General features: G+C 33.9%; 4 protein-coding genes across 5 annotated transcripts; 2 read left to right on the top strand and 2 right to left on the bottom strand.

Moving 5' to 3' along the window:
• The first annotated feature begins 3,191 nt into the window (after window positions 1-3,191).
• Window positions 3,192-5,005, top strand: LOC135836372 (MIT domain-containing protein 1-like). Its single transcript, XM_065351167.1, has 5 exons — window positions 3,192-3,374; window positions 3,825-3,971; window positions 4,045-4,283; window positions 4,354-4,544; window positions 4,618-5,005. The coding sequence occupies exons 2-5, from the start codon at window positions 3,842-3,844 to the stop codon at window positions 4,778-4,780; spliced, it is 723 nt and encodes a 240-aa protein (XP_065207239.1). The 5' UTR covers window positions 3,192-3,374; window positions 3,825-3,841; the 3' UTR covers window positions 4,781-5,005.
• Window positions 5,006-5,136: 131 nt separating this feature from the next.
• Window positions 5,137-11,120, bottom strand: LOC135836370 (periodic tryptophan protein 2 homolog). The gene is made up of 19 exons (XM_065351165.1): window positions 10,940-11,120; window positions 9,149-9,261; window positions 8,981-9,075; window positions 8,769-8,897; window positions 8,566-8,686; window positions 8,329-8,481; window positions 8,105-8,259; window positions 7,774-7,987; window positions 7,498-7,705; window positions 7,278-7,426; window positions 7,056-7,203; window positions 6,828-6,984; window positions 6,577-6,757; window positions 6,350-6,497; window positions 6,097-6,274; window positions 5,874-6,017; window positions 5,727-5,801; window positions 5,436-5,649; window positions 5,137-5,352 (listed from the first exon to the last, which is right to left on the bottom strand). Exons 1-19 carry the CDS (start codon window positions 10,955-10,957, stop codon window positions 5,169-5,171), a joined length of 2,784 nt encoding a protein of 927 aa, XP_065207237.1. The 5' UTR covers window positions 10,958-11,120; the 3' UTR covers window positions 5,137-5,168.
• Window positions 9,399-10,940, bottom strand: PIG-A (phosphatidylinositol glycan anchor biosynthesis class A). The gene has a single exon (XM_065351166.1). It carries the CDS (start codon window positions 10,876-10,878, stop codon window positions 9,535-9,537), a length of 1,344 nt encoding a protein of 447 aa, XP_065207238.1. The 5' UTR covers window positions 10,879-10,940; the 3' UTR covers window positions 9,399-9,534.
• Window positions 11,121-11,927: 807 nt separating the features above from the next.
• On the top strand, window positions 11,928-14,004 carry LOC135836367 (cyclic AMP-dependent transcription factor ATF-1-like). Of its 2 annotated transcripts, none has more exons than XM_065351161.1 (2): window positions 11,928-12,128; window positions 12,630-14,004. In XM_065351161.1, exon 2 carries the CDS (start codon window positions 12,640-12,642, stop codon window positions 13,510-13,512), a length of 873 nt encoding a protein of 290 aa, XP_065207233.1. In that variant the 5' UTR covers window positions 11,928-12,128; window positions 12,630-12,639; the 3' UTR covers window positions 13,513-14,004. The 2 variants fall into 2 exon arrangements, with proteins under 2 accessions (XP_065207233.1, XP_065207232.1); XM_065351160.1 differs by having other exon boundaries at window positions 11,929-12,128; window positions 12,637-14,004.
• The last annotated feature ends 1,465 nt before the right edge of the window (window positions 14,005-15,469 follow it).

Here is a 15,469-nt window from a genome sequence, read left to right as displayed (position 1 = left end):
TTTCAAAATAATGTTAATTACCTACTCTTGTCTACCTATCTTCCTACCAAGTTAGGTAGGAAAATTAAAGTGGGAAATAAACACTCGAAACTTACGTATTCCACTGGTAATTGACATGCTGAACAATTTTGGTTATCATCATTTTTGTGATTAAACGGTTCTTTCACTCGAAATAAATCAAAAACAAATTTTGACAAAAATCAAAATTCATCAATTTTGAGCGAAATATGGCCGGAAAATTATCACGAAACATGCCTTCCCACTAATTTGAGGTCGCTGAACATGAATTTTTATTCAATTTTAACACAACTGTACACCCTGCACCCCCCCAATCACACCAATTGTATTGTATTTCACCAAAAATTCCACCCCGCACCCGTAAGAAATTTTTTTTTGAAAAAGTAATTTGTGGGATAATCAATGATGTTCTGATTGAGCCATATGCCAATTTTCAGCTTGTTCGGGTGGTTTCTGGCCAAAATAACCCTAAAAAACACATTTTTAGTTCGTTTCTCGCATTCTCGCCTAAGCAAGAAATATCCACTGTAGGAGTATGAGCTATACTCGACTTTTCATCGCAATCTAAAACTCGAGCAGAAATAGTGAAAAAAATTCATTTCCTGGGGTTACAAATATCAGAACAAGCTGAAATTTAGTGTATGACTGTTTCAGTAGAGCATTGATATGTCTGTGCACAAATTTTTCAAAAAAATAAATTTTAGGAGGGGAGAGGCGGATTTTGAGACGAACTTGAAGTTGAGGGTTTTTGGTTCAAAGTTGTGTTGAAATTGAATAAAAATTCGAGTTCAGCGACCTTGAATTAGTGAGGTAACGTGTTTCGCGATAATTTTTTGGCCATATTTGGCCCAAAATTGACAAATTTTAATTTTTTCAAAAGTATGTTTTGCTCAATTATAAGCGAAAGGATCGTTTAATCAAAAAAATGATGATCACAAAAGTTGTTTAGCATGTCGTGTACTAATGAAATACATGGGTTTCAAATGATTATTAACTACTTTCATCTACCTACTTCCCACCAAATTGGGTAGGTAAATGAAAATGGGAAATTAACACTCGAAACCCTCGTATTCCACTAGTACTTGGCATGCTAAACAAGTTTTGTCATTGCATTTTTTTCGATTAAGACAACCATTTTCTTGTAATTGAGTAAAACAGAATTTTGAAAAAATTGAAATTTGTCAATTTTGGGCCAAATATGGCCAAAAAATTATCACGAAACACGTTACCTCACTAATTCAAGGTCGCTGAACTCGAATTTTTATTCAATTTCAACACAACTTTGAACCAAAAACCCTCAACTTCAAGTTCGTCTCAAAATCCGCCTCTCCCCTCCTAAAATTTATTTTTTTGAAAAATTTGTAAACAGACATATCAATGCTCTACTGAAACAGTCATACACTAAATTTCAGCTTGTTCTGATATTTGTAACCACAGGAAATGAATTTTTTTCACTATTTCTGCTCGAGTTTTAGATTGCGATGAAAAGTCCAGTGTAGCTCATACTCCTACAGTGGATATTTCTTGCTTAGGCGAGAATGCGAGAAACGAACTAAAAATGTGGTTTTTTTGGCCAAAAACCACCCGAACAAGCTGAAAATTGGTATATGGCTAAATCAGAACATCATTGATTATCTCACAAATTACTTTTTCAAAAAAAAATTTCTTATGGGTGGGGGGTGGAATTTTTGGTGAAATACAATTGGTGGGATTGGGGGGTGCAGGGTGTACAGTTGTGTTAAAATTAAATAAAAATTCATGTTCAGCGACCTCAAATTAGTGGGAAGGCATGTTTCGTGAATTTTCCGGCCATATTACTCTCAAAATTGATGAATTTTGATTTTTGTCAAAATTTGTTTTCGATCTATTTCGAGTGAAAGAACCGTTTAATCACAAAAATGATTATAACCAAAGTTGTTCAGCACGTCAATTACCAGTGGAATACGTGAGTTTCGAGTGTTTATTTCCCACTTTAATTTTCCTACCCATCTTGGTAGGAAGAGGTAGACAAGAGTAGGTAATTAACATTATTTGGAAACCCCTTGTTTTACACTAGTACTCGACATTCTGAACAACTACTTGGGTCATTATAATTTTTGCAATTAAAGTAGACCTTTATAGAGCAAAAAAGAGAATTTTGAAAATAATCAAAATTCGTAAATTTGAAAATACCACAAAACAGCTGAAAAGAGATGCGTTTCTCCCTAATTTGTGATCGCTGAATAGTGAACTCCTACTCTAATTTCGATTTTATCGCTATCCTAAATGAACCCAGCAACCCTATCACAAAAATTCACTCACTTCTCATCCACTGAAAAATATTTTTTTGGGAAAAACTACACAAGCACATCAATGACTTTTGGGTCTATTCATGTAGGTACTAAATTCCAGTTTGTTTTGAAGATTTGTGCACAAAATACATCCAACAATACATTTTTCATTAGTTTTTCATTGATTTAAAGTTGATAGGCATATGTTATAAAATAGTACCTATCTAATTTATTCAATTTACCTTCAGTAAAAAATAAAAATTATCTACTCCTGAAATTCTTTTCAGTGTTTCATAGTTTCATACCTACCTACTTCCATAATTTCCGTAGGCTACATGTATCGTTAGACTCGCTTAATTATTTCGAGCCGAGCAGATTTATTTAGCGCCAAACTGCCAAACGAATGTTTTCTGTATTTCACAAAAATAGCGGGTCAACTGTCTTGTACGTTGTACATAGGACATCAATCAGCTAGGCGCTTCACTGCTTGGGTGGAGGGTAAAAGGAATGGTAAGGGATGAATGAAGTTGCATACCAATACTACATATTCACAATAACCTAGCTTACACAATTAAAAAAAAAAAGATGTTCTCATGGGTCTTGGATGGTCGAATAATAAATAAAATAACATAAAAGAGAATAGAAAGGAAACGAATACCTGCTTCACCAGTGCGTGTCAAACCACCCTTTCGAAACAAAAAACCAGTTCAATTTAAAAGGGATTTCTTAAAATATGAGCAGAGAGCACAAACTGGCTAAAAACCTTTCCGAGGGAATTTATTCCCTCCTCGTAGCTGGATGGTTGGCTGCCTTTCGTTTGTCTCCACTGCGTAGTGCTACTTTCACAATATTGTAAATATAACTGTGGACCAAAGTAGGTAGTGCCCTTTTCATCATATCACCTTTTCAGATAGTTGACGGAACAGCCGCTAGGTGTCAGCCACTTCGTTTTTTTTCGCGAATTGTGGTGGTGGTTTTTAAAAAATAATAATTTCCACATATCTCCAAGTATTGTAAATTAAATATGTAGTGAATTTAAATCAACTAGAAGTTTGAAGCGAGCAGTATTCAAATTGATCGGCGGAGGTATGTAATTTCTCTTGATTTACTCGAATTGAAAATCGTAAAACAACGTGGTTTTTTGAAGGTTCATTCCAATCCAAAGAGTTGAGTACATGTCATTCTGCATTGATCGATGTGATAATTAATCTTTGGTACATAAAAGGTAGTAGATGGACATTTCGTGTCTATGCAGTATGCACAGCAATGTGACATCGTAGATTTGAGGTTCACTATTACTACATCTCAATAATTCTCTGTGACATCTTCTATTTATCCAAAGTTAGAGTTTACAGTGATGTTTTATATTCATTGTAGTAGTAACTTTGGTATATTAAACTTCTCTAATAGGAGCTTATAGTACATTTGTAGTACTACTTTTCCTATTAAGAAAACACTTGGAACAAATAATCAATTACTAGATGTTATTTATATGCATAATAATTATTTATTAATTCTTATTATATTGCTTTGAAGGAGTACAACTGCCGGAGATGACCACCGAACATCAAATTGCTGGCAATATTCTTACCAAAGCTGTGACTCTAGATGGGAAGAAACGATTCACAGAGGCTCTAATATGTTACCAAGAAGGACTACATATATTAATGGGTGTTTTACAAAGTACGTATTTAGTTGAACTCGTAGCCTACTAATGTACTTGTAACAGTTTTCTAAAATGAATAAAATCTTGCAGACGAGACCAACCCGGAAGCTAAAGTGAAGTACCGGGCTAGAATTTCAGAATACATGAGCAGAGCTGAGAAAATCAAAGAATACGTTGAAACTGAAAAAGATAAAGATTCGTACCACGAGCAAATTATTATTGAAAATGATTCATCTGGTCATAGCTATGCAACTGTATTCGGTCGATTTTTAGATTCCTCAGTGAATGAAATTGAAATAGATGATCCTTACGTTAGAATATTCCATCAAGTAAGTTTACGAAATAGAGATGTAAAATTCCACTTTTCCTGTCATCAGTCTTAATGAACTTTCATTTCAGTTTCAGAATTTAGTCAAGTTTTACGAGCTCGCAGTCAAATCTTGTAGTAATTTAAAATCCATAACTTTAACAACTATTGCCAACGGTAATGAACAAGACCAATGGTTCGATCAAATGAAAGTGGAATTAACACGATTCAAGGTGAAAATGAATGTCACTTATTCTCCTACTTTACACGATCGCGAAATTCGGTGAGTAAAATTTTCTTCTTTTTTTTTATCGTGGTGTAGCCTAGAAATTTCAATGTGTGTTGTTTGTTTTCAGATTAGACAATGGTTGGATTATTAAAATCGGTCGAGGATTAGATTATTTTAAAGCTCCGGCTAGTAAGGTGGCAGTTGGGACGTTTGACATGGATTTGAGAAAATGTCACGAGACAACGGTTGATATATTTCATAAGAAAACCATTCGTAAGCGATATGGTTAATTGTTTTGTTAAGTTGATACTTTTTTTGGCATCGTTATTTCCAATGAGGAAATGTGAAGTATTATTTGCGGTGTTAGAATGTTTCAATAATGATTATTCGTTGTAGAACGATGGTATGATTTTTTTATTTACGAGTCTAGCTGTACTTGTATTCTGTGATCTTCAGTTTTGTACCTGTTTTTTTATTTATTGATATTTTTTTATTAAAGAATTTTTGAATTTTTATTCAATGTGTCCATTTATAATAGAACAATAGACTGATTTTTTTTGGATAGGAGTCAATTTTCAGCGATCATCATCCACGAAGTTAACGAGTTTTAATCAAGGTGAAATCAATAGTGAATAAAATTCGACAATAAGTAAAAAACATTTTTATTGAAGTTATACATCAACTGCCTTCATTTTCTTCTTTGATTTCTAATTCTTGGTAACTATCTTCATTTGTTGACATGACTTCGTCATCGATGTCGCTAATATCCATCACTTCATTGAGCGTACTTGCATTGCAAGTTGTTTTCTTCCTAGATGCCATTTTCTGAATAAACTGCATCGTGTACTTATTAAAATCACAACTATAAAACAAGGTACACAATGATTAACCAAAGACGAGATAATTTTAAAAATTATTCTAATAGTCAACTTAAGAGATACTCACACTTTCATTAAATCGTCGTATTTCTTTTTCAAGTTTCGATGTAACGTAAGTAAAATTGAAGGATGGCATGTACTGGAGGCATTATTAGCGTTGAGCAGATGTTCAGCCCATATGAGATAGTATTCAATCAAAGGAGAGTTTTCCACAAATACTGATATAAATTTTAATAATCTATCGATGAAGATTTTTGGTAAAGATTTGATGCATAATTCAACTGAGGAAAAAGATGAACAGCATTAAACAATGAAATGATTATTTCCTAACTGATAACGTACATAAAATCTCACTTACTATCGTCAGGTGGAATACTTTCAACCACTTGTTGAACAATTTCAGATTCGTTCAATTTCAAAGCCATTATTAATGCTGTAAAATAACCTCGTATTATTATTTTCTAAATAAAAGGCGAACCTACGAATGTAAGCAGTGTTCAAATACCTTTGGAGTAATCTTTCTGAAGGTAGGTGTTTTTAATTGACTCAGGAGTTACATCCATATCTAAATGAAATGGATCAAATACATCGTTCGCGCCTAAAGAATAAATCAGTACTCCTTCAGTTGTTGCTGCGCACCATGCCAAACCTACGAAGAAAAAAAATAATGACTTATTTAGTTCGATTTCGAAGTTCAAAAATCGATTTGAATCTTCCTGCGAATATACCTGTCGGAGAGAAGGAAACATCGTACACGCGAACTTCTGGTTTGAATGATCTCGCAGCCATGTCTCCTTTAGCTACTCCGGGCAATTTCAATTTCACGTCTCCACCTTCGTTTGCTTCTCTCTTTTCTATCAAGTCTATGTTACCAAACTCTGTCATTTTTCTACGATTTATAATATCCTACGAAGAATACAATAAGAATTATTAATTAAATGCTAAAAATTATTTCAAATTTACCAATTCATATAAACTTACATCAACTGCATCCAAAGAACGATTCTGTGTTATTTCGAATTTTTTTATGAGGATTCCTTCAGAAACATGATAAATGCAAACGTTTTTCGACTGACCGGCAGCAATAACGTAATTTCCATCGGTGGAATAGCATAGTGTCGTGAAAGCTCTGAAAAAAGGAGAAAAATATGTTAATAAGCATACACGATTGATTAGTTAAAAGTTAAACCAATTGTATAGAAGCTCACTTTGCTTGTTCACTTTTTTTGGCAGTAATTACATCACTTTCTGCTCGTCCGCTGCCTAAATCATGTCGACCCTCAATCGAGTGAGTTTGTTCACCTTTGGCCGGATCGAAAAACGAAATCTGACCATCCAAAGAAGCTACTGCGATTTCTTTTCCATCCGGACGGTAAGCGACGCAAAGACCTACCACGACATAATACATTAAAATAAAACTCAATAGTTGCATTTCTTTCACTTCCCACGAAATATTTACCTTCGGCGAGTAATTGAACAGTATCATGCTCTCGAGACGATTCTAATGAATTCCATATTCGGAGTGTTTTATCCCAACTTATCGATGCGAATGAAGAACTAGACGAGACTGGAGTAAATGCAATGCTTACGACTGGACCTTCGTGACCAGATAAACACTAAAGAAATACGTTATTTTAACCAAGTGCACAAAATAAAGGTACAATTTACTATCTAAAATTGAACATACCTCGAGCAAATGACCTATTTTCATAGACCACAAATATATTTCGAATACGTCTTGAGCTCCAGCAGCTACAAACTCGTTAGCAGAATCGATCGCAAGACAACTAAATTGTACTGGTCTAGGCGAAGCAAAAGTTCGATAATTTCGATACCTAAAATGAAAATTGTCGAAAATTAACATCGAAACGCAGATTTGTTTGTAGAATTTCGGCAAAATGGTACTCACCTGGCCATATCAAACGCACGAACCGTTCCATCGGTAGAAGCAGATACGAGAAATTTTCGATTATTACCGAATTTTACAGCAGATACGACAGAAGTATGTTCGGTGAACGTGACGAAACAAAAACCCGTCTGAGTGTTCCATAGTTTCACCTGAAATTCAATCAATGATTATAAAAATATAGGACATGGAATCAATAAATCTTTCAACAAAAGAAACGAACTTTTCCATCTTCTCCGCCAGTAGCAATATATAGGCCATCAGCTGAATAATCCAAGCAGGACATTGGACTACTGTGAGCTTGCTGCTTCAATATGTAAGTTTCACTCTGCCATTCCCAAACTAACAATTGCCCTTGGCCTTCGCATCCGAATGTAATCCAGTCACCGAGATTGTTTATAGCAATGGTTGAAACACTTGATTCAGATATACTAGAAATTTTTTTTTGATTAAAAATAGCTCTCGACTTAAATTTTCAGTCAACAATACCGCATCTCACCTTAAAGAATGCAAAAGCGTCACTTCTGGTAACTCAAAAATGAAGAAAGCTCCGTTAGAGAATCCAGCAACAAGAATACGACTGTTTTTGTGGTATTCGCAGGTTGTCAGGAAGCAACGTTTTTCATATTTGTTATAATCATTCAAATATCTTTTAGGCGGGCACAAATGATACCTCATTCTTTCTTTAGATTCTTCTTTAATTTCTGGTTCAGCTAAAATTAGCACAAAAAATAATAATTAATGAGATCAATTTTTTACAGGTATTTTCTTTGGTAGATTTTTTAAAACCATAAATAAACTGAAAATTGGAAAAACTTTCAAAATCTTACTTTTTTCATTCAATAGAACTTCGTCTCTTTCTTCGCCTGTGGTGAGATCAATATCATCTTCATCGTCAATTTTATCCTTTCGAACATATTTGACTTCACATGTTTTCAAATCTGATAAATCTGTGTTACATTCCCACATGCATATTACTCCATTCCTGAAACGAAAAAAGCATTCAATAATTTTTATTCGAATTGCCTCATATTTAATGCATTTTCATACTCACCTACTAAGTGTATTTAAATGCAGAGAATCTTTTTCGAAAAATACAGCAACAATAGAATCAGAATGTCCAGCTATTGTATTATTTCGAAATTTATCCAGATAAGGAACAGAAAATATTTTTGTTACACCATCCTTTGCACCTACAGCGATTACCCTGTTTAAATAATAATAAGTTAGTTTTTCAAATAATAAGTATTACTAATAAGATATAATAATGGAGTAAGTATCAATAATTCACCTTGAATCGCTCGTCCAATCAACACATGTAGTATTGTCAGCAAAATCTGAATACACTCTTTCGAGAACAAACTGACCACTATAATCAGTAGAGCAATTTTCGGGAGCTCGATACAGAAAAACTAAAAAAAAAAAAAAAAAAAAATGACACAATTAAACAGCCAAATAAAATAGTATTAATTTTGAAAGGACAAAAAATAATACCTTTATTTAGTTTACAAACAGCAAAATATTTTCCATCGGGACTGAATCGAATACAGCGTACTTTTTCATTAAATCTGTAGGTGAAAACTACTCTTCTAGTAACCATCGTAATTAAATGGGCTTCGCCATCTGCACCCACAACAGAGCAGTTAATTAATACACATATTTATTCGTAAGCATACTCCAAATCAATGGCAATAATTAGAGGTTACCTTCGTTGACAGCTATCAAAACATTTCCTGAGGGAGATAGAGCTAAACATTCGTAGTTGAAACGACTTTCAACAGGTAAAGTTGAAGAAGTATTGCTATTGAACGAAAATAATACGAGTAATTATTTCACCTCAGAAAACTTCGAGAAAATGGAAGTTCATCACTCACTTTTTCAAATTGTAGATACATATCCGATTTCCAACTGGACTAATTACAGAATTCCCATCCGGAGTAAATAATACATTGCCTTTGCGGTAGACCGCTCCCAAAATATTTGAAAACTGTTGAAACAATAATCGAGAATTAAAATTTTAATATTTTTTTCATTTAATAGTAAATTTTGCTCAAATAATGACCGGATTGGAGTTGAAGTCACATATTTAATCAGCCTAGTCTTCTAAGAAAAATAAAGAAAATATACGATAGGAAATATTTATTGGTCGAGTAAATAAATACAACGTGTGGATAAATTAGATAACAAATATAAAAATGGAAAAAGAGACATAAATGCTTTATAAATGGATATCAAGATACCGGTTACCGGTTTACATTATTCAATCAGAATCGCGTTCGACTTCAGCGTCAGAACTATCACGAACTACTTTGGTATTTTTTCCACAAATATTAAAGTCTTTAACAAGATCGATATCTTTTCTGGGAACCCACCACTCTAAAATTTGTAAAATGATGTACATCAACGATAATACTAAAAGGAACGAGTGAACTCCACTGGGCAAATACTTCATATATTTTTCTTTCAACGTTTTCGGCGAATCTTGCAGGACTAGATCATAAACGATTTCCGTACGACTGGTTACATTTTGCCAAGTGTATAGCTCACGAACTATATTATGACATTTCTCCGGAGTCAGTACCACACCGTTCATGAAGTCTTCAATTGCATCGTTTAAATTAATTAATAATGAAGAGACGTCGGGTTCGGCTAAATATATCAAAGGAGGGGGTAATACTTCTGGTATACCTCCTACTCGCGTACTAACAACTTTCAAGCCGCAAGAGGCAGCTTCGACTATCGCCATACAGTACGCTTCAGTCAGAGAGGTATTTAGAAATATATTTCCTCTTTTTAATACGTGAACAACTTCGTGTTGTTCCAATCGTCCTAATAATTGAACTCGTTCTTCTAAATTATGTTTATTTCGGACATCTTCCAACAGCGATCTTTTCGGTCCATCTCCGCCGATTAGAAACCGAACTTGGGAATATTTACGACAAGAATCGGCGATAATCTGAGCCAACAAATCGATTCCTTTTCTGTACACTAGACGACTCACAACCACGACAACGATTTCACCTCGGTAGATATTATCCACTTTCGGTGTAAATAATGTAGTATCTACGGCGTTTGGAATCACCGAAACACGGTCGTGATTCACTCGAGCTCTCAGCACCGTGTTTTCTTTTCCAATATGCGAAACGCAAATACAGTGGTTGCAATCAGCCAGAGATATTTCCAGAAATTTGTTCGTAACTATGGCCGAAGTATCAGCGAACCCGAATAAAGAATGATCAGTGAATACGGTCTTCAAACCCATCAGTTCGGCGATCATCATGGTTTCGTGAGCTAACGCAGAAAACGCAGAATGTCCGTGTACAATCGTTATTCGTTCTCTAAGCAAAATATATCTGATTAGAGGTAACGAAGAGATCATCGAGGGTAAAATACATTGACTGTAGAACGTTTTAATAGGTAGATAATATACTTTCAGTCCGTTAGTCATGTATCGAATGCCGATTCTTTCACCGTAAGAATGTGTCAGCACTATGACTCTATGATTTCTTCTGAGAAGACATTGAGATAGATTAAATATGTGAGCTTCAACTCCACCAACATTCGGATAGAAGAAGTCCGATGCCATACAAATACGATGTTTCATAGTGAGAATTTTATCGAGCTGAATGATAACACGAAATATTATTAGTGGAACTTGCACTCACTTTGAACGAAAACTTCATCTTTACAGTGATTTGAATACTTCACTCAAGTTCATCGTTTACTGCTTCCAAACGATTCGATTATTCACTTGAAATTATCAAATTTACGACGAGTTTTTCAGAATTTTTTCGCAAAAATCACGAGATTTATCGTACATGTTTACTACATGTGTTCATTTTTTTTATCTTTTTTTTTGTCACAAAAAAAAAACACAAAACTTTTTTAGAATTCACACAAAACAGCAACACAAAAACTGAAACTGAAACCAACCATCTACAGGTTTAAACCCAAAGTTTTTGTAAAATTTGCTCAAAAAATACGTTTATTCTAGTTTTGAATTACAATTTTTGTATTTTTACTTTCAGAACTTTTTTTTAAAAATCTATTTTCATTAAAATAGCGAATTATGGGGAAAAATTTAGAAATTCAATTTAATTCGTAAAAAATAACGTTAAACCGCCATGTTGGAATGACGAAAAAAAAAAACACAAAACCACCTTTCTGTCGGAATTTCGCTGTGGTGAAGGCACGATGTAAATTTTTCTGGTTGTATTAGGGAACTGTAACCCAGGTATGTCAGACGGCCATTTTGTTCCTGGTTTGACGAACTTAGCATTGCAGTATATGGGAATTCGGCAAACTTTAACCGCGTATATCTTCAAAACCGTGCATTTTTACAACTTTTTCATAATAACATTTTTGAAAGAGAATTGAACGAGCTTTCCAATGGTATGCTACATGTATCAATTGAAATACATTTAATTGTTTTGAATTTCAGTCATTTTTCAGCACTTCATTTTTGGGTTAAAAATAGTTTGAAATTGTGTGAAATTCACAGCATGTGCTCTAATTCAATGATTACTTTCATTCTATGCCAGAAATTCCGTCATAAAAACCTTGAATCGAAAAACAACAATTTTTTTTCGTGAGGAACAAAATGGGAGTCTGACATACCCGGGTTACAGTACCTTAGTTGTATGAGGTAATCATTCATTTATGCGTTTGTTGTTGTTCGTCATAACTTCACTGTTTTTTTTTCAAATTTGATTTTAACTTTCTGATACTTAAAAATTGAATTACCCTTTCAGTGTTTTTGTGTGATGATAATTTTATGAAAAGATCGTTAACCCTATTTATAATGATCACCAGTTTTGTGAAGAACAAATTTTAAACATGAGATTCACAACCAAGGTGAGCTATATGGTTCGTTTGTATCATCAAATTCAGTATTGTAGTGAACAAAATTATTTTTAGAAACATTGATTCAAAATTTTATTGAAAATTGACCTTTCCTACGAAAAGGATTCTCTATATGAATCTAATATTCATCGACATTTCAACATTTAGATCATCTGGGTGGAAAGAAACTCTGTCAATGTGTGATCTGAAGTGTTGATTTACAATGTTGCATTAGATAAGCATCGTGTTTTAACGGTTTTTCATAATTTTTCGTTGAAAATTGTGATTTTTTCACACCTGAAGTGATATTGTTACGAGAATATCGTAATGAAAACGTAGGATTTTTCCAACATTGTATTTTACAAGTTCTGCATCTAATTACCTTGATATCAACATATCATTTATTACATCGTTTCCGTTGCCTAATGGTTTAGGCAGTGTTTCTAAAAGATATAAAATAGGGTTTTAATGATACGTACGTTTCGAATTCATGTTCTCTAATGTATTCGTAAGATTTCAGGATATGGATGGGATGGTTGAAGAGAATGGTAGCCACGAAGGCGGTCCTTTGGATTCGACAAACGGTCCTAAAGCCATTGCAGTAACTACATGCGTCCAGTCAGTTATTCAGCCTAATCAACAATCGGTCATTCAAAGTGCGACGGGTAATATTCAACCGACAGTTTTGACCAAAGGTAACGTGATCCTAGTTAGTAAACCTAATTCAGTTATCCAAACGGCACAAGGAAGTTTGCAAACATTACAAGTAGTTGTTGAAGCCCATGGCAGTGACGACGACGACAGCCTTTCACCTAGAAGTAATTTGGATAAAAAACGCAGAGACATATTATCTCACAGTCCATCGCGCCGGAAACTTGAAAATAATTTAGGAGCCGGAGAAATATTTCCGAAACTTGAATCGTCCGGTTCGGATTGCGATTCGAATTTAGACAGTGAACTTTCTTCACATTCGATATCAGTGTCGAGTCATTACCAATCTGTTTTACCAAATGAAACTTTACACATGCCTAGTCAAAGTGGCGAAGACGTGCAGGGTTTACCTACCATTACAATGACCACTGCAGGAACCACTGCTGGCGGTACCATTTTACATTACGCCGGCCAAGATGGTCAATTTTTCGTACCAGGTGAAATTGTAGTCATGCAGAACCCCAATAACGAAACAACGAACAGCGGTGTACCCGAAGACCAAGCTAAAAAACGCGAAATAAGGCTGCTGAAAAATCGAGAAGCCGCACGAGAATGTAGGCGGAAGAAAAAAGAATATATTAAATGTTTGGAAAACAGGGTAGCTGTGTTAGAGGCTCAAAATAAAGCCTTAATCGACGAATTGAAATCCCTCAAGGAATTATACTGTTCGCAGAAAACCGAATAAAATTGTGGCATATATTATAATAATTTTAAAGTTGATTTCTCTGTTCTGTATGTTAAAAGTAATTTTTTCTGTTTTTCAAAATTAACATTGTTTGTTACGTATGTGTACATTTTTTTTATGTATTTATTTATTTAGTACTGGTTATTAATACTTATGTACAAAGTGTATCATGGTTAAGATTTTGTCTCATTTCTTTTTCTCTTTTTATGTTACTTATTTAAATATTTTTGTTCCGATTTTCCCCTCCTTACGTTTTTTTTTTCTAATTGTAAATAATACAAAATTTGTATTTTAATGGGTGAAGGGAACGAGTAGATTTACAAGTTATTTAATTAATTTTAACGTGTTAGAAGTAAATTGTAATCAAATTTTTTATATTTTAAGTGGTTAATTGATGGGGAGACGTGATTGACTTCTTGTTATCGTTTCAGCATGAATATGTATAGTTGATTGCGGGGCTGAATTTTTATAAATACATATTTTTTAAAGCAATCCATTTGCTTGTTTCTAATTTATTTTAAGAAATAACGCCAAGGTGCAATTGACAAGTTGAATTTTTGACCAGTTGTTATTTTAAAATAAATCTATGGATAATGAAATCTGTATTGCATCAATACTTATTAGTAGTCTAATTTAAATTCATCTGGTGTCATGTTACTACCTAGGTTTTTTTTTCATTATTCATTTACAGTCACATAGAGAAAACCTAGTTTTGTTCTACGATCAAATATTGCAATTTTAATGTTTTCGAGTTCTTCATAAAAAAAAGAACAACTTAATTTTTCTGTGTTGAAATTGAATTAATTGAATTACCTAGGGTTACTCACTTTTTATAACGATTCCAGTAGAAATGAGCTTAGAATTCAAATCAGTTTGAGTTAAATCAAACAAATGTGCGCTTTTCAAGATATATCTGTTCAAGAGAACGATGCATTTTTTTTGAAAAATAATCGAATTGTTCGCTTTATGCGGAATTATTGAAAATCGTATGTTTTATTGGTATAAAATTGTTTGTCTTTGTGTAAAAATTTGGAATACCTACTCGGTTTCTCAAACTGAATCGAAGGCAAAATGTGTGTTTCATGGGAACTTTTTCGTAAAATGAGATTTTGTCTGAAGGATTATTGATTTATTTCAATGAAAATGAATTCCTCAATTTCGAAAATACACTCTTATCTTCTGAGAATTCTTGCATTCGAGTACAAAAAAAAGTCTACGATTTATTATGATTTTGGAACAGGATGGGAATGGGGCTACACAAAGTTTGTTTTGGGATCCCAGATGTCAAGGCCATTGCTGAAGCACATTTTCATTGATCTTATGCAGGCCTGATGTTAAAATTTTTTTTATTGACCTATAAGTTCAACTCGGCTAAAGGCATTTTCACGAAATCTATTTTTTTGGTATTCGGGCTTAGTTTGGCGTTGGATTGAAGGGGTTTGAGTGGGGATGACCTTGAGTCAGAATTCGTGGATGTGTAATTTTTTTGGGGAGGGAGGGGGTTGAAAAAATTGAACTAAAAGTCGATCAATTGGAAATCAGAAGTTATTACATATTCATAATTCAGCTTTCTAGAACTATTTGGTTGGGAGAAATCAGGTTATTTGGGGTTTTTGACCTTGAAAAACTTTACGTACGCCCTCCAGCTCTCCAAATGAACCTAGAAGGCTGAAATTTGGCATGTAAATACATTCACAGGGTGCCCTAGATACGCCTTTGAAGTGTTTCGACTTTTCAACCCCACTTCACCCCTGCTAAAAAGTCTTATTGCGTGGTCAAAAATCGCCGAAATTCCTTGGTTTATTGCCAAAATTGTCAACGTCTCGCTTTTTGTCAACATTTTTCAAAGTGTCATTTTTTTACCATCAAGTCTCGCTTTTTCAGCTAAAATGCCAAAAGTCTTACTTTTTGACAACAGAAAAAAATTCTCACTTTTGACAAAAATGAAAAAACTCGC

This window comes from Planococcus citri, chromosome 2 (assembly GCF_950023065.1).
Source record: "Planococcus citri chromosome 2, ihPlaCitr1.1, whole genome shotgun sequence".
Classification (NCBI taxonomy): domain Eukaryota; kingdom Metazoa; phylum Arthropoda; class Insecta; order Hemiptera; family Pseudococcidae; genus Planococcus; species Planococcus citri.
This window is presented reverse-complemented; position numbering and strand designations above follow the sequence as displayed.

Coding starts and splice junctions, on each gene's coding strand:
- LOC135836372 (XM_065351167.1), top strand. CDS start 3,842: ATGACCACCGAACATCAAATTGCTGGCAATATTCTTACCAAAGCTGTG. Junction 3,972..4,044: donor ATTAATGGGTGTTTTACAAA/GTACGTATTTAG, acceptor AAAATCTTGCAG/ACGAGACCAACCCGGAAGCT. Junction 4,284..4,353: donor ACGTTAGAATATTCCATCAA/GTAAGTTTACGA, acceptor CTTTCATTTCAG/TTTCAGAATTTAGTCAAGTT.
- PIG-A (XM_065351166.1), bottom strand. CDS start 10,878: ATGAAACATCGTATTTGTATGGCATCGGACTTCTTCTATCCGAATGTT.
- LOC135836370 (XM_065351165.1), bottom strand. Junction 7,706..7,773: donor ACGCTTTTGCATTCTTTAAG/GTGAGATGCGGT, acceptor AAAAATTTCTAG/TATATCTGAATCAAGTGTTT. Junction 6,275..6,349: donor GTTCTTTGGATGCAGTTGAT/GTAAGTTTATAT, acceptor TATTCTTCGTAG/GATATTATAAATCGTAGAAA.